The 26,598-nt window shown below is 34.5% G+C and overlaps 2 protein-coding genes and 1 pseudogene across 5 annotated transcripts; 2 read left to right on the top strand and 1 right to left on the bottom strand.

Annotated features, from left to right (window-relative positions):
* Nucleotides 1-1,027: 1,027 nt before the first annotated feature.
* On the top strand, nt 1,028-7,483 carry LOC142620772 (glutathione S-transferase zeta class-like). Of its 4 annotated transcripts, none has more exons than XR_012841646.1 (11): nt 1,066-1,204; nt 1,311-1,440; nt 1,523-1,579; nt 1,727-1,812; nt 1,907-1,981; nt 3,358-3,411; nt 3,528-3,609; nt 4,775-5,002; nt 5,922-5,981; nt 6,604-6,731; nt 7,207-7,483. XR_012841646.1 is itself a non-coding variant. In XM_075794089.1 (11 exons), the coding sequence occupies exons 1-10, from the start codon at nt 1,202-1,204 to the stop codon at nt 6,712-6,714; spliced, it is 720 nt and encodes a 239-aa protein (XP_075650204.1). In that variant the 5' UTR covers nt 1,066-1,201; the 3' UTR covers nt 6,715-6,731; nt 7,226-7,483. The 4 variants fall into 4 exon arrangements, 3 of the variants coding, with proteins under 3 accessions (XP_075650210.1, XP_075650204.1, XP_075650198.1); XM_075794089.1 differs by having other exon boundaries at nt 4,775-4,836; nt 7,226-7,483; XM_075794083.1 differs by having other exon boundaries at nt 4,775-4,836.
* A 399-nt stretch (nt 7,484-7,882) lies between these two features.
* LOC142606750 (uncharacterized) lies at nt 7,883-10,567 on the bottom strand. The gene is made up of 4 exons (XM_075778087.1): nt 9,928-10,567; nt 8,840-9,491; nt 8,660-8,751; nt 7,883-8,417 (listed from the first exon to the last, which is right to left on the bottom strand). The coding sequence occupies exons 1-4, from the start codon at nt 10,383-10,385 to the stop codon at nt 8,285-8,287; spliced, it is 1,335 nt and encodes a 444-aa protein (XP_075634202.1). The 5' UTR covers nt 10,386-10,567; the 3' UTR covers nt 7,883-8,284.
* Nucleotides 10,568-17,220: 6,653 nt separating this feature from the next.
* On the top strand, nt 17,221-26,566 carry LOC142620696 (leucine-rich repeat receptor protein kinase HPCA1-like; annotated as a pseudogene).
* The last annotated feature ends 32 nt before the right edge of the window (nt 26,567-26,598 follow it).

The following is a 26,598-nucleotide window of genomic DNA, read 5'->3' as shown; positions in this document are numbered from 1 at the left end:
AGGCTATAGACATGTGTATATGAAAGAGTAAAAGTGAAAATGATGAATGGAAATGCAAAGAGTTTTTTGCGTGTGTGATAGATGGAAGGTCTTGAAACATTGAACCAAATGAAATAAATAGTAGTCTTAAAATATAGAATACAAAATGTAACAAAAATTAGTCTTGAAACATTGAACCAATGGAAATAAAGAGTCTCCACTTTTAAATTTGTTCTTATTTCTAATATGGCTTAAGGATATCTCAATTCTCTTCATAGAGTGCGTCATATGGCAAAATCTCATGTTCTCTCGCATGAGATCTCTGCTTTTATATATATATATATTATATATATAATTGATGATTGATTGATTTAAATTTTATATGAAGCTAAATTTAACAGTGTGTATGTGTTGGAATGATGTGGTAAATTCGCATGGTTAACAAAAAAAAAAAAAGGTGGTAAATTCGCATGGGCAATGGGGAAGAACACATTGGCAGATGTTAAAAGAAAGAATGCATAAATACACTTTTAGTCCCTATATTTTGCACTTTTTTCGTTTTGGTCTCTAAATTTTGATTTTTTCACTTTTAGTCCCTAATCCAATTAACGTCTATCATTTTGGTCTTTTCTGTCACTCCACTAACGGCAGAATCTAACATGGCTGATAGTTCACTTAAAAAACAATATATTAAAGTCCATAATTACACTGTGTCATAGCCCATCCTAGCCACATGGCTTTTCTGCCATAAACACCGTAGCAAACTCCACCACTACTCGCATCCTTTCTTTAGTCTCAGAACATTCAATTTTACTTAAAGACATAAGATTTAGCACATATCTGATACTCTTATCTAAAAGAATGCTACAGTTCTTTGTAGAAACACAACCCCTTGAATTAGGGACTAAAAGTAAAAAAATCAAAATGTAAAGACTAAAATAAAAGAAGTACAAAATGTAAGAATTAAAAGTGCATTTAAAAAAAAAAAAAAAATCAATTTCCTTAAACTTATTATTATTATTATTATTATTATTATTATTGTCGGTGTTGGATTTCGGAAAAGCAAAAGCTTTTTTGTTCGAACAACTTTCCTTTTCCGGTGGGGGGTCAATCCAAACCTTAAAAACGCTGATTTGCAGCTGCTCTGTAATAAAATTGAAAAACTGGAATTCACAAAATCAAATCTCACTCTTTTTAAGTAACTTTGTTGAATTAAATTTAAATGGTATGCTACCACTGCCACTACCAGTTGCTCTTATCTATGAATCGCCTTTTTGTTTTGTAAACTAAATAAATTAAATTGTAATATTATTATTATTATTATGGATTAGGAAGGTGAAAGTGGAAGCGGAATTGGAAGCGGAAGCGGTGAGGTGAAGAAGCAGAAGCAGAAGCTGAAGCTGTATTCATTCTGGTGGAGCACTTGTTCCTTCCGTGTTCGTATTGCCCTCAACTTCAAAGGTAATATCCTTCTTTTTCTCTCTCTTCATTAATGCTTCATTCAATTATTGATGATGATGATTGATGATTGATGATTGATTAGGGCTGAAATATGAGTACAAATCAGTTAACTTGTTGAAAGGAGAGCAATTGAACCCCGGTGAGACCTCCTCTAAATTCTAACTGCTTTTTGCTATTTCCAACTGCTCTGCTTTCCTCAAAGTAAATTAAAATTGCCTTTCTTTCTACTTATTATTATTATTATTTCATGTATGGATGTTTGTTTCTTTTTACATATCTATCCTAGAGTTTATAAAGCTGAATCCTAGCGGTAATGTTCCTGTGCTCGTCGATGGAGACACCGTAGTTGCCGACTCTCTTGCCATCCTCATGGTATAATTAATATTCCTATTTTCTATATCCCTTTCTACCAATTAATTCTTCCTTGTCTTTATCATTCTCATTCATCACTCTTTCCATTTCACAGTATTTAGAAGACAAGTATCCTCACCACTATCCACTGTTGCCCCAAGATATTCACAAAAGAGCCATCAATTACCAGGTACTATCTACTATCTGCTTTCTTTACTCTTCCTATTTTATGCTCTGCTCTGTAATCTCTTTTCTGCTGCCTTCTATTGGTTCATGATTTTCCTAATCTCCTTTACAAGTTGGAACAATTTGGGGATTAACTTGAAAAACTCTTGATAGGGTCAATTGACATGATGTTGCAAGGAGCTGATAACATTTAATTGCACATGGAACTACCTCTGGCATTTTTGCCATATTAATAAGATGAAAATTGTTTCTGTCTCCTATTCTATCCTTCCCACTTCGTGAAACTTATGCAGACAACTACCTATAATTTGCATTAAAGAACGCATTTAAAGCCTACTACACATGCTGAGCGAACTGGGGTACACATTGACAAGGATGGCTGTGTCTGCTATGGTAATTTTGAAATAAAGTAAATTCTGCGTTGTGTATTGATGCCTAGGATCAGGCTCCTATGTTTGCTTTTAAATTAAAATGGTCTATGTCATGGTGAAGATTTGGTTTTCTGAAATCTAAGATGTATTTGGTGCGACATCATTTAAAATTGTATTCCACCAACTAAGGAATGATAATTGATTTAGGTGGCATCACGTTCACCCTTAGATTTTTTAAATACTAAATCTTCACTTTGAGTTGGACACTAGATTTCAAAAGCAAATGGGGAGGGTTCTTTTCCATACAACCTTGCCAACACACCTGCAAGTTATTGTGCCACGTGATAAAGAACGCTAAAAGGACTGATCTAGTAATAGCAAAAAATATTGTTTCATTTGTAAAATTTTCATGAAATTTAGTTTCTGTCCCTTAACTTTAGAAAGATCATTTTTCATCACTAAACTATTGAAAACATTACACTTTTCATTTTTCTGTCCACTGCTTGTAAGTTTTATCCTATGTGTTTAGGTGGCACTATTTTTAGCATTAGAGAATCTGACATGTCTGACATGGACCATTACATTTAAAAAAAAGGACACACATGAGATGAACAAGTGGCAAGAAACTATTGGTCACACAGTTAGTATGGAAGATTTTTTTAAGAGTTTAGGGATGATAAAAGAACTTTTTTCAATAGTTCAGGGACTAAAAGAGAAAATTTTAAAGTTTAATGACTAATGGTGTAATGTTTTCAATAGTTTAGGGAAAAAAAAACTTTTTGAACTTTAGGGATGAAAAAAAAAAATACATGCAAACTTTAGGGATGAAAAAAATATTTTAGTTTAGATAATATTTTTCAAAATTACTCTTTGGATTTACTTTCTTGTCCAGCCTTGAGGAAATGTATACAGATTCCTGATCTAATATGGCATAATTCTTTTCTGTACCTTATCCATTTTTTGCTAATATTCACACAATAATGGAATTGCCTTTATAACTTGATAGTAGGCTGCCAATATTGTTTCCTCAAGCATTCAGCCTCTTCAAAAAGTAGCTACACTGGTATATATCCTTGTGAGACTGTTGTGGTTATATACCGCTATGTTGTTATTTTCATGAAATTGTTAGAACTTATATGATATAAACATTTTTTTTGCTGCTTTTCCTCCTATATACAGAAGTGCATTGACGAAAAAATTAGTTCTGATCCTGATGTGAAACTTGCTTGGGCTCAACATTATATCAAAAAAGGCTTTGTAGGTAAGATTTTACTAAGCTGCACTGTACTCTCCCCTTCCCTGGCAGGTGGGCCCCAAAGCAGGAAAAAAAAAAGATGTAAGATTTGAAAGAATAAGTAGATACCAGATCAGTTCTAGATTGTGCTACACACTATAACATTTAGACTTTGTTAGATTACATGATTAAACTCATAATTTCCTAATAGCTTAAGCGTTTGGGACAATTCGTAATTTATTATGGTATTAAAGTTGGAGGAGCTGGGTTCAAACCATGCCTTCATCTTACCTCCCATTTATAAAATTCCCACATGTTGGGCCCTACTTGATAAGGAAAGTTTAGGCCCACACGTGAAGGGAGAGTGTTATATTAAGATTAAATTTACCATTTTCTATTAGTTTAAGCTTTTGGGACAATTGGTAATTTATCGAAAATAATACCTAGAGTTAAAATTAAGAAGTTTTTGTGGCCCATGAAAGAAGAAAACTCAAAAATATCTTTCTACCATGCCAGTCTCGCATGTTTGAAGGCTGGTTTAATTTAAAAGCTGATAACAAGATCAATCCCTCCAATCTTGTTACACTTTCTATAAAATTGAGAAAACACATACAGAAATTTAGCAAGATGTAAGTGAAGTTATCTGATAAATAGTATTTGCAAACATACGTGCACTATAAAGTTACAAGCTGAGAAATTAGTCCTTCCATGAGCTATTTAGAAGATACAGCTAACTAATGATATTGGATCCTGATTTTAATTATCTGTATCAGTTCCAAACTCCTTTCATGGTCTGTGGTTAACGAGATTAGTAAATAACTTTGGCAATAGACTTGATACTAATTTCTTTTGTAAGTTCAATAGAGCTTACTACACATGGACACTCAACTGGAGTAAGGAAGAAATGTTAAGTGAACTATTGACTCTTGATCTGGTGGAGGGATTATACATGTTTGTTTGTTTGGACAATCAGATTAGTGTTCATATCTCCCCAAAAAAATCATCCTAATAGTTTGGAGGAAAACAAGGGCTTGTATAATTTTATTTTCATGGATTATCTTGATCTTTTTAACACCTGGGTTCCACTCCCTGGAAATTCCAGTCACATGTGAACTTTTTGTGCCACTGTGGGATGGTTTCTGCTCCTTAATGGCTTTAGGCTTATTTTGATTACTATTTGCATTTGTTTCAGCACTCGAGAGGCTTTTAAAAGACTATGCTGGAAGATTTGCTACTGGAGATGAAGTTTACCTGGTTTGGTTTCCTGCATCATCTGAGTCTGTGCCCACAAACTTGTATATACAATTTGCTGCACTGTGTGCAAACATTTGAAGAGTCAGGGTTTTGGAAGTTTCTACCAATGTTTTACAGCTGTTACGAATGCTTTTCCCTTTTTCTCTATCTACATTGAATGCACAAGGTGCCTAACCATAAACACATAATCATGCACCCTAAATCTGTTGAAACTAAATTTAAAATTGATCACTGCATAGAGAAAGACTAAAAGAATGGCCATCACTATGAATTTTCATTTTACTATCAAAATGCTCCAATATTGCTAGGGGTTCCTTTGCTAAGGAAGTCGTCAACCATCCTGAAGTTGGTCTATCTTTTACAACCAAACAAAGATTTTGGTCTATCTTTTACAACCTTAAGTATTGAAACCAACTGACAGCAGAATACAATATAAAATAGAAGAACCCACTTCTCAATCTTTAAGATTGCAATCTGAAGATGGATCTTCTCCCAAACCCAAACCATGGATTATCAGACATGAAGGCACCATACTCAACTCTAAGCACTTAGTTTTTGACTTAAGTATATCAATATACATAATTGTGCTGAAGTCAGTATTTTGATGCAGGGAATGTGATGTGCTGCAGTTTAGGCTAGATCGAATTTGGGAATGCATTCTAATCACATGCTATGTTTAATACAGCACATGGCTTCTACTTCTAAGTTCTAACAACTTCCTAAAATCTAGCTTGTGCATGTGCCTCTAACTAATTTTCCCTCCAACCTGGCACATTTGAATATAGCTACAATAATCAAATGGGACATATGAAATACAGACCTGAAGCTTGCCTGGCCATGTGCCATGTCACTCCCTCGTGCCATGTCACCATACCATGTCAACATCTTCCATGTATTGCATTAGACTCGCATCTTCCATGTATTGGATTAGACTCTTGCCTCAGCCTTATACTATTAGTTTCACAGTGCATGACATGCTAGAATTTCACTTCCTAAAATACTACTTTACAGCAGCTTGCATGGATTTAGTTTATGAGTTAAGGTATTTCTCGTAATGTACTGTAATGCATTGCAATTATTTGCAGGCAGATTTGTTTCTAGCTCCTCAGATTCATGCAGCAGTTAAAAGGTTCAATGTTGACATGGTAGTGCTCATTCTAGAATTAATGTGCCAGTTACATTTGATTTGTAGAAAATATATATATATATATATATATATAATATTTTTATTAATGGGAAAAACTGTTGCAGTCTTGACTCTTGAGTATTGTAACAATTATTTTTCCTTCAGAAAAACCACTAACAAAAGATAAAGATTAGGGGTTGATTTTCAATGTTCTCATTATGTATATTAACTTCATCTTCAAGCTGCTTTAATGCCAAATTGTTGTTTGACCTCAGCCATCAAGAGTTTGTGGAATTACAGTAGTTAAAAAAAAAATTTATGACCTTGTATAGTCTTCTTCTGTCAGTGAAAATCTTGCTTCTGGTCTTAGATGTATGAATTTCTGCATCCTCAAGCTAGAGTTGTTGCTACGGATATTTTTGGATTTATTAGTTATGCATTGGTTGCCCCATTTGTTGCTTCTTCTACCTTGTTTAATAATTATACAGCTACAAAACTCTCTCTCTCTCACACACACACATGCAGAGAAATATGCATGATGACACCTATATTTAGTAATCTTGAAATTTAGGGCTTACTTTAAAATTCATTTCTGTATCTGTATTTGCTGACAGGTTTCTCCCTTTTTTTTTTTTTTGAAGACTCAATTCCCTCTCTTATCCAGATTGAATGAGGCATACAATGAGATACCGGCTTTCCAAGATGCTATGCCAGAAAAGCAGCCAGATACTCCTCTGGCAAGTGCTAGTTAAACCAATGGGTTGAAAAGGTATGTAGAAACATTGTAGAAATCAGAAATTATTAGACATTTCTTATTGATTAGGTGTGTCTAGAATGTTTGTTATATATATAGACACACACACACATGCATATGTGGCCGATCCTAACTAATTTGTTCAAGATGTATAATCAGCCCTAAATTTGGGATTAAGGTTTTATGTTATTGTAGCATATATGAGTTAGGTTCAACATTGGATGATGTGACCTCCACAACCATCGAGCTTGCAAAATATCAAAATTAATTTTTGATAAGCATATGGAGGACATGTAATCCAATGTTAGACTTAAGAAAACGTTAATTAACCTAACTGAAAGTTTTGAAGTGATGTAATATCGCAAAAAGAGACACCATTTGTAACTCGAACCACAATGCTACCACACACATCCAAGAAAAGAGGGCTATATATATATATGAATTTTATTGAAATTGTTTTAAGATTACGCTTCCAATCTCAAAATTACAGCATAAAGTGCCACTGCCAGATGATCAAGTTTCGAGATAGAGCTTTTCAAGGCATATTTGTATAAAGATAAAGGTGCCGTGATGAAGGTTGTCACCTCATGGGACGTTCCATGAATAATAATGGATGGTGAGCTGATACATACAATAAATGGTTTAGTTACCTGTTTGAAGTTCCTTGAAGTTCAGTTTGCTTTTGTATCCACTAAAATTATAATTTTGTTTACCTCTGTTTTCTTCCTATTGGGTACCAATAAAATATCATATTTTTAGCAGAAAAATGTGTTAGGACTTCCTTAGAAACTCTTTTACAATTCGTTTAATAACCAAATAAAAACATGCACTAACAAGTGTAGATGTAGATCTTGTCCTTTGAAAGGATGAGACGTACCAGTTGGCTAGAAAGACCAGTAAATTAAGAAAGATAGTGGAGCTTTTATTTTAATTTTTTATAAATAATTTGTGAGAGGCTTATTTAACTATCCACAATTGGGAAGGAAATTATCAACTTGCATTTGAGAAACGATGGTTACAGAGTAGTGAGCTGAAGTGCCTCATTCATTCAATGGGAGTCTTTCCCTCGGGGAGATGTTTAAAAACTCAAAGCTTGCATGAACCTCTTTTTTCTTTTCTTTTTTTTTGGGGGAGGGGGCGGTGGGGGGGTCTGAAAAAGGATCTATATTAAAATGAAAAAGAGAATTATGAAACAGAAACTTGAGTTTACAGAAAACTGGAAACAACATTAAGTGGTAAAACCCAATGAAAGTACAGGATCATGTACATTGCTTGTGCATGACCAATGGCATGGCTTTCTAATGCCATGCAGGTGCCTACACATGGCAAGCTGGTGGTTGCACTTAGGCATAGTATGGCAAGCTGCCATGGCTGTTACTTCAATGTTGACAACTTTGAGGGGAAGATAGTGCCTATAAACAATTAAACATGCATCAAAAATTGTTGAAATAGTAAGCAATTTCAGCGTGCTTGAAAACAGTGATACATAATAAGCGAACCAACATAGCAGGTTAATTGGCTTTTTGCATATTTTTTGGTCATCCAAGTAATGCTGGGCATGACTTTGCTCAGCATTTTTTCTTCCTCTTTTTTGTACTACTTGTGCTTCCCATATTACTGGCAGTGATTAGTTTATAATCAGAGCATGGCATTTCGCTTAGCTTCCCAAACGTCTTTTCATAGAAGTGCCAGAGTTCAGACCTAATAAAAGGAGATATTAAGTAGCAAAATTAGCTGACGAGAATTACAAAGATGTTAAAAGAAAAATATGAAGAAGATAGTATTTGATACGGAATTATACTATTCGTATAGGAAAATTCTTAGGTATTTTCAAAGCAAAGAAAAATGGTGCTCTCTCTTTTCACATTCACAATGGTAGAGCACCATTCTCGGTACTCGGAATGTACTTAAGAATTACTCATTTGTATGATATATATACACACCAGTAGGCCAAGAACTGAAATGGCGCATACTTCCCATATACACATTCAATATCTCTCTGTACCGTTTGAACGGTGGAATATCTTGCATGGACCTGCATTAAGAAAACGTCAATCATATTCATATGTTTAGTTTTTCAACGGTAGCAATGACAAAAGCATGAGGAAGAACCAAAAGGGTACCTTTCTTAGATGCCGAATAGTTTCAGAATCTGTTGGAATGACATGGTAATATCCCATGCACATAAGCACATTGGCACATGTAAAAGCACCAAATCCATCAATTTCTTTCAACTGTTTAGCCAACTTATCGTAGTTGCTGGATTTGGAAAAGCTTGCTCCTATACTGGCCTCTTCAAGTTGTGTTAGTTGAATCCTGCCTTCAGCAATATCCCGGGCAAGTTTCAAAATGCGACTTGCTCTATACCCAAGATTGCATCTTGAAGCCAGAAAGCCTTCATCAAGGTTTGCTAATTCTGTTGGGCTAGGAAAATTTCCAATGGTATCATTGTCAGAAGCAATGTTGTGTGGTTCGTCCGCAGCCTGACAAGTTTTGCAGTATAGATATGAATAATCATCATCATCGCGTACAATATCAGCTGGAACACAGTCTGCTTTGATAGACCCAGAATTTGTAAAATTCGTTGAAACCTTGGACTCTCGTGGTATGGGTGTGTTGGGAATGAAGTGGTCCTTATCGGGTTTTGGGGTATTAAAGTTGGTACTTGCAGCAGCAGCTGCAGAATCAGCCACAAATAACAGACTGGATGATTGAGGCTGCAGTTCCAACTGAAGCTCACAAAGTGCTCTAGCCATGCTTAAAGTCCTGGACCACCTATTGAAGTCTTAATAGTGTTAGCTTAGCGAATCTAGTGGTCTAGTTACTAAAAAGAAAAAGACCAGTGATTTTGAAGTTTTTACTCTCTTTGTCAAAAGAGTCATATCTATGGTCCAAGATATATAAGAGGAGTGTATAGTATGGTTTCTAAAATTGGGAAAAGTTGTGAGTATATAGTAGTAGTAGTAGCAGATTAGGGGGGGTGAATGTGAATGTGAATCCATACGTACTATGATATCATTTTTGGTAAAGAGTGAGATATGAGTTAGTACTAGTACTTATTAGTACTTACATAGTAGAGGTCATTAATCGACACGAATGGGAAGGCATAATGTCAAACAGTTGGCAGGTATGGGAAATGAAAGCATATGAATATATATACATAGCAAACTGGAAGTAGTAAAGAGAGAGATAGAGAGAGAAAGAGACTGACTGGCAGTTGCAGAGGAGCATGCACTTGACCATGTCTTCAAACAAGGTAGGAGACCTAAACACCCTGCCCACAAAGCTGCTCTCCTTCTTCTTGTCGTACATATTTCGGAACTCTCTCACAGCTCTCTCCTCATCTTCAGACAAACGCCGCATTCGTGACACCTGAGCCAGCACTGATTCTCGATGTTGTCGGGAGAGACTGGGAGAGTTGTGGCAGTAAACGCGGACATGGAGTGAGCGAGGGGCCCACTGGTGTTGAGAAATACGGACCATCACTGATTCTGAATCTGAATCTCCAAGACCAAGACGGAGTGGGCGGAGAAGTGTCTTGGAAACGGGGTCCCACTGATTAGGTGGCATCATGAACAGTCCATGGCTACACACTGCTTCCTCCAGTTCAAAACTCTCCTCCGCTGCCCCCAGTGGCAACTCTAACACCACCACCCCACCACTACTCATCTTTTAGTTTTACCAAACCAAGCAACCAAATGTCTTTCTTTGAAATATGTATATATATTTCTCCTATGGTGGGGAGATTGTTACTTTTTTATGTATGTGTTGCGCAGACAAGACAAGTACATGTACAACTACATTTAAGACCCATGCCATAAAAGTGCAGCAGTAAGTACAAGGAAAATTTGTAGGTAGTTCCAAAAGATGGACAAATTGTGCTCTCTCTCACAATAAAAGCTTTGGGTAGGCAATAGAGAACATGCTAGAACATGTAGGATCCTTATCAATATTACTTATTAGTGGTTGAATTAAGTTCATTAGTTTTAATCAAATAAGTAGACGATAGAGTTGGGTAGACAATAATGCTAAACTAAATTAAGTCTATTATGTGTGCTTTAATTCCTATACTCGTAGATTATCAAAAAATTCCTATCATTGTCTTTTGTGTTAATGAATGCTAGTGTACCCAACTACCTACTTGCCTAAAACATATTGATCTATAGTGCAACAAATCAAATCATTAGACTATTAGTTTTTGAATTTAAAATTAAGTCTGAATACCTTAATATAATATGTTTGAGTTATGGGTCTACTGTGCAACAAAATTATGAATGTATTATTAGTCTTTGAGAGATAATGTTATATTTTAACTTTTCTAATTGCTAGTGTACGTCTACTCTAACAAATAATGTACTTTGAGGGATAATGTTACAGTTTATCTCTCAAAGACATTAATGTACGTGTACTTTGAGAGATAATGTTATAATTTAACACTTTGAATCCCAAACAAAATTAATGTTTATAGTTTAACAGTTTTATTTTTAGCTTAGTTGTAACTCATTGATAATTAGTTAGACTAATAACGTAACTATTTTTTTAGAACATGTGCTCATAATTTTCTACGTTGGACTGATAACGTAACTATTTTTTTTACTTAGATGGATTTAAATGATGAGATAATTAAGACCGTAATTTTTTCGGACTTTATGCGAAAATTGGTCTTGGTTCATGCTATATGCTGTTATTTGTGTTACATTATCCATTAAAGGAAATGACTAAAAAGACGTGTTCCCCACATTTCTACATAATCAACCATAGAAAGACAAAAAGTTCTTGATGAAATAATGTCTTGACTTAAGAATAGTGAAAAATGCTATGATGTAATATGCATGGGTCCACAAGCTTTTCAAGGTTTGTGTGACATTTTGCGGAGAGATGGTGATCTTCAAGACACACAGTGTTCCATAGTTGAAGAGCAAGTTGGCAAGTTTCTTCACATGCTATCACATAATGTGACGACTCGTACAATTTCCTTATTTTTTTGTCGTTCCGATGAAACCATTAGTTGTCATTTTCATAATGTGTTAAGATCAATAATTATGTTAGAGGATCAATTCCTTCGACAACCTGATGGAATCCAAGTGCCACTTGAAATACTACAGAGTAGTTGGTTCAACCCATATTTTAAGGTAAATATATCATGCATATAATTTATATTTGATAGTAGTTTAGTACAAATATATTTTAAGGTAAATGTTTTTGAGAGATAATGTTAATCTCACAATTGTATTGGGGCACTTGATGGAACACATGTTCGTGTCAAAGTGTCTAATGAGGATGCACCAAGATATCAGGGTAGAAAAGGTTACACAGCACAAAATGTGTTGGCGGCATGCTCATTTGATTTAAAATGTACATACGTATTACCAGGTTGGGAAGGAACTACTTCAGATTCGAGAATAATAAAGAGTGCTTTAACTAGAAATGATAACTTGAAAATTTCACAAGGTAAATTTAATTCAAATACGTATTAGGGTGTATTCTTTATAATTAAAAAATTTGTAGTATATAATTAATGATTGTTATTATTTATTAGGTAAATATTATCTTGTTGATGTGGGATACATGAATAGAAGTCGTCTGATTGCACCTTATAAGGGAATGCGTTACCATTTAAAAGAATACTCTATTTGTCCCCCTGAAAATACTAAAGAATTGTTTGATTTGTGACATGTATTAATACGCAATGCCATTAAAAGAGCATTTGATGTACTGAAAAAAAGATTTCCTATCATAGCAAGTACTATAGAGCCTACTTATTATGTTGACACACAAAATGAAATCATTTTATCATGTTGTATATTTCATAACTATTTAATGGGTGTCGATCCTGATGAAAGGCTTATTGTTGAAGTTGATGAAGAGGTTTTACATTCTCATCGTGGACATGTGGCCCCCACTCCAAGAGAAGATGATGAAAATGCTAGGCAAGGAGATATTATAAGAGATTTTATAGCATCAGCCATGTGGCAAAACTATGTCCGAATGTGATAGCTTTTGGGTTTATTGTTATAATGTTGTTTAAGATTGTTATATTTAAATCACTTAGACCTAAATGTTTTGCAAATTTCCCTTTTCAGTTTGATATTACTCTCTATCTCTTGATCATTAATATCAATATCTACACATTATTTTATTTGTGTTTTTTGTCCTATTAATTATAGCATGGGCAAGATATCAAAGAAGAATGGTAGAGACCCAAGCAAAGAAGTACAATGGAATAGTGTTATGGATGATGCTTTAGTGGATGGTTTTTTACATCAAGTGATCATAGGTGGTAGAGTTAATGAAACTTTTACCTCTAAGACATATAATGACATGGTGAAAGAGTTGGTCAAAAAATTTCACATGAAGATTAACAAGGATAAGTTGAAAAATTGACAAAAGACACTGAAAAAGAATTTTCATGAATGCTATAACATATTTAAATATGGATTGAGTGGTTTTGGATGGAATGATTCTTTAAATATACGGACAGTTGAACCAGAAGTTTGGGAACCACTCATAGCGGTAAATTCCCATTTTTTGTTAGTTTAATTTTATAGTACATAATTATATATTTGTTGTATTAACATTTTCCTTTGTTTGTAACAGTCTAAACTTGCAACCAAGAAGTGGATGACAACACCTATGCCCAACTACTCTAAGATGGCACAACTTTGGGCTAAAGATAGAGCAAAAGGTGATTATGCTGAAACTGCAAAAGAGAAACGTGTTAGGTATGCTGCATCGACCATTATTGATGAGATTGATAATTTGGTATCCCAAAATGAAGTTTCTTTGGAGAATTTTGAAGTCGAAGATGACCAGAGGTCACCATAAATTAACATTGTACGTTCTCGAGTGTCATCATAAGATGCAGTGTCTTCTAAAAGCAAGAAAAGAAGACTAGTAGAAGATGATGAACTTAGGAATGTAATTTTCCATTCATTTAATAATGTATCAATGGCAATTGATAGGGCGACTGAGGTTATGACAAAGTGTTTTTCAAAGTCATATGGAGCAGAAATTCATGCAGCTTTGGGCATATTGGACTTGGATCCAATATCAAAGACTGAGGCCTACATATTTTTTATGGAAAATCCAATGTATAAGAAAATGTTTTTTAGTTGCCCAGATCATGAGCGTAAATGTGTCCTATTGACACTGATATCTAGGCCTAAAAATTAAAAAAAGTGTGAGATTTCTTTGCCAATTTTAGATTTGCTTTATTTTGTTATTTGGTCTTGTTTTGACAAGACTCATTACAAGTGTGAGATAATAGTTTGCATTTTTAGACGATGTTTATTTTGTTGAAAATAAATATGTGATGCGTTAATTGCTTTACAACTTAGAAATATACAGAACTTGATTTTTAGCAACAATAAAATTTTCCCCCCTAAACTAGAATAATCTTTTATGTACTTTAAAATGAGGGGTATAATAGTAATGTTATTATAAAATAATTCCATTCCATTCTATTCCTTCCAATGTCACTTCTAAACAATATTACTTACATTCCATTCCATTCCATTCCTTTCCTTTACTTTAAAACATCAAATCAAGATTTTTTAATTCCATTCCATTCCATTTCTTTCCCTACTAAATCCATTCTATTCCATTCCATTTCTTTAATGACCATTCCATTCCATTCCCTTATGAACTCCCGAACGGAGCCTAAGGTAGACTTTATTATGAATTTAATGAGTGAACTCTAATATTACATTACATGTCTTGGACCATTCGGGCTGCTAGTTTTGGCTTCAAAGGGCTTGCAAGAATAAATTGCAACGTTCTATAGAATATTCAAAGGTCAAAACAAATATGTGGTGCTTATGTGCAGTGACCAAAGAAAGTGCTCCTCAATCTCTCTCTTTTTCAAGCCATCATCATCTTACCATTCAAAGATTTGAACAACCTGTTCATGGGGGACTGTCACTTAGAAGCTTGGTAAGTTGCTATGAAATTATGAATTATGTGCAATTTTCTATATGTTAAGTGAAAGTCAACCCATCTAAATGATCATTCTCCCATATATCACATTCTTTGGAGAGCATTCTCGTCAAGGATCTCAAAAAATTAAGCATTTAATATCTCAAAAAGCCACTTTATCAATTTTAACAACTCATTGTACAATATATCTAACATCAAAGATTCTATTTTTATACTATTTCGTTTAAAATAATATAAACTACTTATTAAAATAATAATAAAAAATTACACAAATCACCTTTTCCACCACAAGCATTAAAATAATAATAACTCTTTTTTTAAGATTGGAGCTACAGTTAGCTTTCAAAGATGAAAGCTCATTGTAGCTCAGATTGTATTTTTTTTTAAGTTTAGCATGTTTGTTGTAACCTTTTGTTTTGGTGTTTTTTACAAATTTGATACTAAAATTTAGTAATTATAGCATTTAGCATTCTTAATGAGAATACTCGGAAGCTTGTTAGAATTGCACCATGTGTAAAAGTCTTGCCCACCAAAGCTTTTATCAATCACTTCAAGATATGGCCCTTTTCCTGCAAGTCTTGCCCACCAAAGTGCTTTTTTTAGCATTTAGTCACATAGTGCTGCCTCCATAGTGCCCTTTTTTTTCCCATATATATATATATATATATATATATATATATATATATATATATATATATATATTAATTATGGATCAATTCCAACATTAGAGCAACCACATCAGTGATTGCAAAAAATGTGTAAAATGCAAAAAATGCTCAATTTTGCACATTTTAACCCAAAAAATACCCATATCAGTCTTTATAAAAATGTGCAAATATACACAACAGACTTGCAATGAATAGGAACTGTTTATATATGCATGATTAATGTTTATTGTGCAGATGATTTATTTATTTAATTTTTCTCTCTCCTCTACAATAGTCAGCAGCTTCCCAACGTCTACGACAACCTAGCGCGGCAGAATAGGAAGAAGGAAGCAAAAAATAACCACTAAACACCACAACCTAGCACAGAAAATTAACCCAAAATCAACAGAAAAAGTAATTAGAAAACCCAACTCAAAATCAAGACAAACCCACTAGAAAACCCAACTCAAAATCAATCAAAACTCACCGGGAAACCCAACCCAAAATCATCACGGACACACCACAAAATCATCAAAATCGTTCTAAATCTAGATCCAAATTCATCAAACCCATATACAAATTCATATAAATAATCAAACCGAAATTGAAAAAAGAAGAAGGAGAAGGAGAAGAAGAAGAAAGAAGAAGATGCTGAAGAAGAGGAAGAAAAACCCCCCCTTTGCAGATTCCAGGAACAGACAAAAGAATTCTACAGACAGATGCAAATGATGAGTATTGGGCAGGTGGGGTAGGTGAGAAATAATAGAAAAAGTGAGGAGAATAATTAAAAAAAAAAGATGTATAATAGATAAATTGACGTGGATGTTTTGTAAAAGTAATAGTCTAAAATAAAAAAAAATTTATTTTATTTTATCAAATAGAGGAAATCTTTAAGTATATTGATGTATTACTCTACCTTACATGTCAATAATTATGAAAAATATCGGGATTTGATATGAATAGAAACAGCCATCTGGGAGTGAGACTCCATATTATATTATTACATGGCAGGCAGCCCTCTACTTGTAAAAAATTGTTTAATTACCACAAATGGTTTGTCAAAGGTCAGACCACTAAAATGATTCCCCATTGAGTTTTCCCAACTCAACCACCCTTGACAGTTGACAATTTCACAATTTGGTCAAATCACTAACACCAAGTGTCATTGTCCTCTTGTGCAGGACATGTACTCCCCAGCTCTCCAAGTCCAATGACCCCAACATTTGAAAATTGCGACACAACGTTCACACACAGCTGCTTATCCTGATTTGCAGGCCGGCCATTTCTTGTTCCATTATTATACTATTATGTTTTAATCGTTGGACTCATTTTAAAAAATGCCAAGCCAAGCGCTTAAACATTCAAACGCACCTTAACCACTTCTCTTATACCTGTACGAATCTCTTGTTTTTTTTTTTTTTTTTCAAAATATAAACTAATATTTCATCTGTCACCTCAGGTTTTGCTCTGGCACAACTTTCAATTATTGTTATTATCATCATTCCTCATATTTAACTTCAATCTTTTGCCTTAATCAATAGGACAAGGACAACACCGTACTACTTGCTTTGTTTGAATCTTTCTGCGAAAATGACATTTTGTGGTTTTTTTATACTATTCTTCAAACCCAAATTATCTATTTACTGCCTCTTTCTTCGAACTTGGAAGTGTTCAAAATAGACAGCCTATAGGGGTTCAATAGACTTTACACACTCAGCCCTTTCTTTAAATGAATCTTACCGAACTACTAATTGATTTTTCATCCCGCGAAGGCAAGAAAAGCAATTTCCGAAATATATGATAATGGCAAGTGGTCCTTCATTTAGTATCCAGCTAGAGTTATCTAATCTATATAAAAAATATCAGTAAGCTGGTTGGAAATCTGTGCAAGAGGTTGATAGTTGATACTGTCGTAGGTTTGATTATAGAGCTTTTGCCTTTGTATTGATTTCTTTTTTTAGTTGGTGCTATCAGATGGGCTTCATTTGAAACCCTTCAATCATTTTCTTACCCAGCAAAACTTTCTTCCAAGAATTCTGTGGTTTTGAAGCTTAATGGGTCAAAGCACTCAGCTGTTTCAGCTGCTGCTGCTTTTCATGCAATATTTGGTTATTGCAGTGACAGCCAACGGTGACATAAATGACTGTAAGTCCACTTTAATTACTATGCCGCTTTTCATCGTTTGTTAATCAAGTTTTTCATTAGGTTTCTTGCTTAGCACCTCTTGTTTCTCCTTAGCCATACAAATAAGAGAATAACAATACATTTTGCCTGTTATTTGGCCATTCATAAATCAACATTTCTGGTTTCTGTTCTTCTTCTTCCTCTTTTTTTTTTTTGTTCTGTTTTTTTTTCCAGTATGACCCAAATTTATTTGATTGCTGAGAGAACATGGAATATTTTTTTTTGTAATTTTGAGATTCAAAATTTCTACAATTTAATAATTTGAGCAGACAGAAGAACTCATCCAATAAAGTGACCCTTGGACAATAATTTGATTAACTTGGGCTGAATTTTCTCTTAACAACATAAAAAACAAGCTTTCTTTCGAGTTTTTTGTTTGTTTTTGGGAATTCTTTTTCCATATTTCTCCACAAAACAGGGATGATTGCTGTTTCTGTTAGTGATTATCAATGATCTCCAGACTGAAAATTACAGATCATTGCTTTGGAGAGTTACCCTATGTGCCTTGAAGGCATTAATTGCATATTGTAATATTGTGTATGGAAACCTCATCTTTAGGGGGCACAATTCTTTGTTAGTATTCAGTAGTTTGAATGACATTAGAGCTATCAAGTCAAGTTTGATCCAAGTTACTCAGCCCTTGTTTTTTTTTTTTTTGGTTAATGGTGATATGATGGTGTATTTAATGGCTTTGGTAAGGTTAATTCTCAGCACTTGGAACTGGGAAATACATAGTCAACCCTGACAAGAAAATTAGCTCCTGGACAGTGCTTTCTTTTTTGTTATTGGGTTGCTGAAATTACAGTAGTGTAATTATACCTGAACATTACTTTCCCTTAAAGGAGATAAAGCTAGTCATAATCTTTCTCTTGGTTTATATATATATTCAATATAATACTGGCATATGAGCTTTAGCTCAAATGACAAATCCTCTAGCTATTAGAATGAGATGGAGGATGAGATTATAAGCAAATGACAAATCCTCATCCTATCAGAATGAGATGGAGGATGAGATTATAAGTTCAAGGTTCACTATTTACATGTGTGAGTGCAACTTTATCAATACAAATAATAATATACTTCATCCTTGAATGGTTCTGTCTAAAAATTCTAATTGCTTTTTTTTTTTTTTTTTTTTTTTTTTTTTTTTTTTCTGGTGATTCAATCATTAAAACTATCTAACAATTTCTGGTGCAGATCAAGGTCTACTGTCTTTCAAAAATGATTTGCAGAACACACCAACATCTTGGGTGGGAGCTGATCCTTGTGGTGGCAGTTGGGAATTGATTGATTGCACTAATTTACGTGTGACCTCCATGTAAATTGCACCCTTAAATACTTTTTTTTTTTTTGAAGGTTTCAATTCTGTCCAGTTTTTCATACTAATGTGTGTGTTCTTTCTGTCAGAATATTAATAAGCATGGGTTTGTCAGGGAAGCTAACTAGCGAAATCTCGCAGTTGTCAGAGTTACAGATTTTGTACGTCATCTATTTGCACTTAGCCACTCCTTTTTGTCATGATAATATTAACACATGCAAGTACTGAAAATCTACCATCTATTTTTGTAGATTTTCAGTACTCGCATGTATTAAGATTCAGTGCTCACATCTGAAGCAACAAATTTCTCATGTCGGGGGAGGCGCTCTTTATTTAAGAGAGATGCATCCCAGAGACCAAACATTTCAAGGGATTATCATTATAACAATACTGAATCAGAAGTTTTATTTTGTTTTATTTCATAATTAGATTAATTCAATTTCTCATTATTTGTTGCAGTATTTCATTAGTCGCTTCTTCAGTTAGTCTTCTGTAAATTCATTCCTGATGATCAGCTTTTTTCGTATAGGGATCTATCCTACAACAAAAACATAACAGGACAACTTCCAAATTCAATTGGGAATTTAAGTAAACTTGAAATCCTGTAAGATATTATCAATTTTTGTCAAAGGATTAGCTCATACTCAACTTGTGTTTTAGATCCCTACAATTAACCTGTTGCTTTTTCTGTACACTAGAAACTTGATTGGTTGCAGTTTCTCTGGCTTAATTCCAGACTCAATAGGAAACCTAAAGCTGCTAACAATTCTGTAAGAATTTTGACTTTGTATTCTTATCGTTTAAATGGAATATCAAATGCAATGAAAGTACTTACAGCTCTTTAGTTTTCCTCCATTTAGTAGACAATGATTTTCCGGATAAAGGGTCTATTTTTTCTTCTAAATCACAATTTGAGGCAGTTTCGCTTTTAGGCCAACATACACTGAATTCTGGAACTTTTCATTTGCTATGAATTGCAGATCTCTAAATAATAATAGCTTCAATGGACCAATTCCAGCTTCTATTGGTTCTCTTTCCCAACTTTACTGGCTTGATCTCGCCAATAACCAGCTTGAAGGACACCTACCAGTTTCTAATGCGACTGCACCTGGTCTTGATATGCTACTTAAAGCAAAACACTTGTATGTCATTTCTCTGTTTCAAGCTGTTTACTTTGTGTTTTCCACTTAACGATGATCTAAAATATTTTCATCATCTACAGTCATCTGGAAAATAATAAGCTCTCAGGAAACATTCCACCTGAACTTTTCAACTCATCAATGATTCTAATACATTTGTAAGTTCTATTGGTTTACTTTCAGCTAGGTAGCAAGCTTCAATAAAGACTGCATATTAATGATGTTTGAAATATATGTATAATGGACTCTCTTTGGTTCACGTCTTTGTTTTTAATTTTCTGAATTTTGCCTCTGCATCATTTTTTGCTCTAATGCTGTCAGCTTGAAGGTCTTGGACATGGAATCTAAGAAAAAAGCTTCATTTTGATATTCTCAATTGTATAGCAAAACACAGTCAATTTAGTCATACCTTCCTACTGCCATTGTATATATTTCTTGCAGGATTCTTCGAAGCAATAAACTCACTGGCATGATTCCAAGTACCCTTGGACTTGTGCGGACTTTGGAGGTGATGTGAGTATCTAGCTCACATAATCAAGTGATTTCAGACCAAGATTGTTGCTAGCTGTGAACTTTTTCTAGTTATTGTACTGAATATCTTGTTTTCATTACAGCCGCTTTGATAGGAATTCAATAACAGGACCCATGCCTTCGAACCTCAACAATCTTGTAAATGTTAGCCAACTGTAAGCAAAAAATACTGACACACCAAATGCAGCATTTATACTTGTTTAACGAAATTATTTATATCATCTTATGTGAGAATTTTCACTTTACAAAGAGAGCTTTTGGTGCTCTATTTTCAGGTACTTGTCCAACAATAACCTGTCTGGTCCGATTCCCAACCTTACTGGCATGAATTCCCTCAACTATTTGTAAGCTGCGTTAATATTACTTGAGATTGAATTTAAATTGTGGTGCAGGGGTTAATGAGCATTGTCAGACCATTGTAACTGATGACAAAAATGAATAGTCAAGTTGCACAATCCTCACAATCACTTATACCCAAGATCCATCTAGTAACACCTGATGTGGGACTCAGCACACATCCGCATAACCTACACTCAAAACAATCCAATCCAATCTAATCAAATCCGCACAATTTGGAGTATCACAGTATATATATATACACACACGCGCGCACGCGCACGCGCGCGCACACACACACACATATATATATATATACATATATATGTATGTATGTATGTATAAACACATTTTTGAAATATTTACGGTTGCTCATTCTGCTTTGTCTAATATATCATTGTTTATATTAGACCTTATGATGTCTTCTCTTACAAATTTACCATTCTTTGCTCCCCTTGTTTAAGTACAATGTGTCCTTGCCAGGACAGTCGTTAGTCCTTGCTGTGTGTTTGGATGAACTGAAGACAACTTGGCCTACTTTGTTCTCATGTGTAGCGATTTCTAATTTATGGCAAATTAGTAGATGGCAAATTAGTAGATTTTGATTATATCATATATCATCTACTGCACATATTTCTCAAACAATATCCATTACTATTTTGATGTAGGACAATGAACTTTAAAAATGGGACTTTGTGTTTGAGAAACAAAGAGAAGAATAAAAAAATGGATAGGACCTAGGATTTGGCACCTAGGGTTTACTTGGAATCAACACCAAGTGAGGAAAACTGTGAAATTGAATCCAAGAATCATCACCAAAAGTTGCATGGCATCAACATCAAGCATTCAAGAATGATAGGAGCTTAGGAATCAGCACCTGTGCCTTCTTGGAATCACCTCCAAGCATTGGGGGGGAAAAAAAACCTTCAAATCCAAATTTCATTAATCCATGATCAACTATCTATAATAATGAACTTTGGTCCTTCTAAGTTACATCAAACATGAAAAGAAAATAAACTCATGATGAGATTACATAATAGGGAATTAAAATCAAATAGCAATCAAATGTCTCTAAAAGCAACAATCATTATCAAACATGATCAATCAGGTCCAACAAAATCAATAGCACTATAGAATCAATCTGGTGTCTGCACAACTCATGGACATGATTTTGCTAGTCTATATTGTATAAAGGATGGTTGCTAATGGTCTTCTTCTAAATTTCTTTGGGTTCAATAGTTACCTTTCCAGAAAAAGCTATTGGCTCTGTCAATAGCTTTAAACTCTTTGCGCAAAAGCATCTAGATTCTTTTCAATTGATAGATTATTGAAGTGAAACATTTAGTTGGATTTCTGTTAATACCTTACCATCAATAGTATATATTCTGGTCATTCTTTTTGTGTTGTTTACACTTCTAGTCTTCCATCTCCCTGTAAATTTGACTTAGTAGGTCCCATATCCAGTCTTGTCAATTAAGTTCTCAGGACAGACCATAATGCTTCTTGTGCAAGAATTTGGGTTTGTTAGGGTATATTTAAGAGTTTTCATTGTTCTCTTCTGGTTTGGGGATGGCCGTATGGCCCTGCATGTGAAATTGGTGGTGCTCTTCTCTCTCTCTCTCTCTCTCTTGGGTTTGCATGTGTGTGTGAATATATTCAGGAAACTTTCAAACAGGGAAAAGGTTTAAATTCTTCAGTATTGATTTCAACCTTTAAATCTTTTATTGGCAGAGAGATGGAAAACACGCAACTTCGAGGAGAAGTTCCTGTTTCCTTATTCAGCCTTCGCAATTTACAGACTGTGTGAGTATCAGCTTGATCTCAAGTAGCACTGATTTCAATGTGAATCAAACATATAATTTCCATAGGTTCAAACACAATGAAATCTGTCTAGCTATACACACACATACAACTAAACAAATTGTGTGACTGATCTGACATGTGGGGACAGATTATTAAAGAACAACCAACTCAGTGGTTCCTTAAATATTAGCACCACTTATAGCACGCAATTGCAACTCATTGATCTACAGAACAATTCGATTTCTGAATACACAGAAATCACTGGAGGGTACAATAAGGAATTGAGGTAAGCCATAATCAGTTACTTTGGTTGTTTATTTTTTAAATGCATTGTTGAAGAAATAACTATTTTATCATTTATTGGAAGTCAAATATCCATGATATTTATTTTTAATTGATTTTAAAGGTCTGACATCATTGGGCTAATTGTCCTTTATTATCTGCAGACTTGCGAACAACCCAATATGCGAGAGACTAAAGAGTTACTGCACCCAACCAAATAATGGTTCATCATACTCGACTCCTCCAAATAATTGTCAGCCTATTTCCTGCAGTTCAGGTCAAGTTTCCAGCCCCAACTGTTTATGCGCTTATCCATACAGTGGAATTCTAGTTTTCAGAGCAACTTCCATCTCAAACTTGGGAGACTCAAGTTACTACAGAGATCTTGAGGCGTATCTTATGAAATCTTTTGAAAAACTGCCTGTAAATTCGGTCTCCCTCAGTAACCCATTCAAAGACGATTCTGAGGACTTTAAAATAAGACTACAAATCTTCCCGTCTGGCCAAGGTTCTTTCAATCGAACAGGACTTTCTCAGGTTGGGTTTGTGCTCAGCAATCAGAGTTTTAAGCCCCCAGATGATTTTGGACCTTACTATTTTTTACCTGATCTTGTTCCATATGATTGGTATGCAGGTAACTTCAAATTCACATTTAAATAGAAAGTAGTACTTCCAATATTGGATTTGTCTTATTGTGATGCATCTCTAAAACAAAAATTGTCACAATGTTAGCTTGATATTATTATGACCAATCTCTCTCTCTTGCTCTCCCTCTTTCGTGCCATTTTTTATGTTTCTACAGAAACCAAAAAGTCTTTGAGTATAGGCGTTATAATTGGAGCAACAGTTGGTGGCACTGTCCTGCTTCTATTATTACTCCTTGCAGGGGTCTATGCTTTCCACCAAAAGAGAAGAGCAGAAAGAGCTTCCGAGCAATTGAATCCTTTTTGTAAGATAGCTATGATGTAACTTGGCACTTCAGAGTTGTTAATATTAAATTTTAAGGGTATATTATCACTTTCATTCCATACAAATGCAGCACAGTGGGATTCAAATGGTGGCAGTGGTGGCATTCCTCAATTAAAAGGAGCAAGATGCTTCTCCTTTGAAGAGCTTAAGAAGTACACCAACAAGTTTTCTGAAGAAAATTCTATTGGATCTGGTGGTTATGGGAAGGTTTGATTATGACTACTCTTGTCAGTATATTAATAGTTTGCTTAATTTTTGACAATATATCAGAAGATTCTTCAAGTTCTATAACAAGAAATATTTTATAATCATGCAATTTGTTTTGTTCTTCTGGCACTTCAAATGCTTAATTTCCTTTCCAAAATTTTCCTTGTTCTCCCATTAATTTATTTCTTGTTAATAAAGGTTCTTAAGCTTTTCACAATATTTCTGAACTATGCCTGCCTCAAAATAAAAACAAAATGTCTAATCTGTCAACATTTCTACAGGTTTATTGGGGAACTCTTCCCACTGGTCAACCGATTGCCATCAAATGAGCCCAGAAAGAATCTTTGCAAGGTGGGCATGAGTTCAAAACTGAGATTGAACTTCTATCAAGGGTTCATCATAAGAATCTGGTTAGCCTTGTTGGTTTTTGTTTCGATCAAGGTGAACAAATGCTTGTATATGAGTTTGTTCCAAATGGTACTTTGAAGGATAGCCTCTCAGGTACTTCCATCCAATGCCTCACCTCCTTTATATGAATTCTGGTACTGTTTGACACTTCATGTGCGTTACTTTATTAAAAAAAATAACAACATGGAACTCTTTTGTTTATTAGCGCAATTAAGTTGTAAAAAATGGTCATATTAGAGTGATATGGAACGATTACAAGAATACCCCTACGCTAATATAAACAAGGAAACTCCAACACTCCCTCTCAAGCTAGAGCATACACATCAAACATGCCCAACGTTAGCACATATTAATAGTAGAGTGATATAGCAAGAATACAAGAATACTCTTACATTAATGTAAATAATAGCAAGCTAAAATAAGAAATAACAAGACTAACTCTAACAAGAATTTATACTATACTCACCATTAAAGCACTAGTAGGGAAGCCATATTTCCTGTATCTACTTGCAAAAGAAATAAAGCAAACCACACAATAAGATGAAATTAATAAATCTGTTATATTTCAGTAGTGTTCATCCAGTGACAACCTCGGAGGATTCACCATCATTGTGTTATAATGCTTCCCTCACCTTCTGATTGCTTCTTTCCAGACAATTAATGTAAATTAGCTAGTAGAGAATGCTAATATAATTCTTCATAAAGATTAAATGAGGTAGCTGTTGCTTATGCAGGGAAGTCAGGAATTAAGTTGGATTGGATGAGGAGACTAAAAGTAGCCCTAGGTGCAGCAAGAGGACTGGCCTATCTTCATGAACTTGCCAACCCTCCTATTATACACAGGGACATTAAATCAACCAACATTTTGCTTGATGAGCGCATAAATGCAAAAGTTGCTGATTTTGGTCTCTCTATACCCATGGTTGATGATGAAAGGGATCACGTCACCACTCAAGTGAAGGGCACAATGGTTAGTGGAAAATCCTTTTAACCTCTACTGTAGTAATTAATGCGTTTCTATAAAAATGAACAAGAAAATAAGAATGATGGAGGACAACTGTGGTTTATTATAAACTCAGTCAAAACATTTATTTGTGTTCTCTACCATGTGATTTGTAATGAGAAAATAAGCATTAGGAGCTTATAATCTAATTACATTTGGTAATGGAAGAATTGGATCAAGATGCTTGCAAAAAATTGTCCCGTCACCAAGTCTTTCTTCATAGGTAGCTTCTTACCATATCTTGTTGGACCATATAGTCATATGCATGTGTCTAGAATTTAAATTTTTCTTTACAAACAGCACACATGATTTCCTATGACTAAGGATGTGCATTCAAGCCTTGAGATCATTTTGAATTAAATGGCATTGCATCAAATTCTAGCACTGAGAGTTGATTTTCTATTATGGTTTAGGGCTACTTGGATCCTGAGTATTACATGACCCAACAGTTGACTGAAAAGAGTGATGTATATAGCTATGGAGTGGTAATGTTGGAGCTGGTAACTGCAAGAATGCCAATTGAACGGGGGAAATACATTGTCAGAGTGGTGCAGATGGCAATGGATAAAACAAAAGCATTATACAACCTTCATGAAATTCTTGACCCCGCCATTGGTTTGCAAACATCACTGAAAGGATTAGAGAAGTTCGTGGACTTGGCAATGAGGTGTGTTGAAGAATCAGGAGCTAATAGGCCTGCAATGGGTGATGTGGTCAAAGGGATTGAGAACATAATGCAGATAGCTGGTTTGAACCCCAATGCTGAATCTACATCTACTTCAGACAGTTATGAGGTAAGTAAGGGGAATTCTGGACATCCTTACTACAATGAGACCTTTGAGTTTGAGTACAGTGGGGCTTTTCCAACTTCAAAGATAGAGCCTCATTGAGTGTGTGCTTTTTTACATTTTGAATGTTGAGCTACGTGCTTTATATTGGATAGGAGATGTTGTTTTCACATGGCAAAGAATCAGAATTTGTAATTGAAATTGATGATATAATTTTATTTTTTTATACTGTGGAGAATATTCCTAGCTTGTTAATAATATATATAGCAAAATGATTATGTTTTTGGTTTGTTAAGGAAATTGAATCGTCATTGAAAGGTTGGTTCAAAAAA

This window comes from Castanea sativa, chromosome 1 (genome assembly GCF_040712315.1).
Source record: "Castanea sativa cultivar Marrone di Chiusa Pesio chromosome 1, ASM4071231v1".
Classification (NCBI taxonomy): domain Eukaryota; kingdom Viridiplantae; phylum Streptophyta; class Magnoliopsida; order Fagales; family Fagaceae; genus Castanea; species Castanea sativa.
Note: the sequence above shows the minus strand (reverse complement) of the source record. Positions and strands in the feature narration are given on the sequence as shown.

Coding starts and splice junctions, on each gene's coding strand:
- LOC142606750 (XM_075778087.1), bottom strand. CDS start 10,385: ATGAGTAGTGGTGGGGTGGTGGTGTTAGAGTTGCCACTGGGGGCAGCG. Junction 9,492..9,927: donor ATGCTCCTCTGCAACTGCCA/GTCAGTCTCTTT, acceptor AGACTTCAATAG/GTGGTCCAGGACTTTAAGCA. Junction 8,752..8,839: donor CTATTCGGCATCTAAGAAAG/GTACCCTTTTGG, acceptor TTCTTAATGCAG/GTCCATGCAAGATATTCCAC.
- LOC142620772 (XM_075794089.1), top strand. Junction 3,610..4,774: donor TATCAAAAAAGGCTTTGTAG/GTAAGATTTTAC, acceptor CATTTGTTTCAG/CACTCGAGAGGCTTTTAAAA. Junction 4,837..5,921: donor CTGGAGATGAAGTTTACCTG/GTTTGGTTTCCT, acceptor AATTATTTGCAG/GCAGATTTGTTTCTAGCTCC.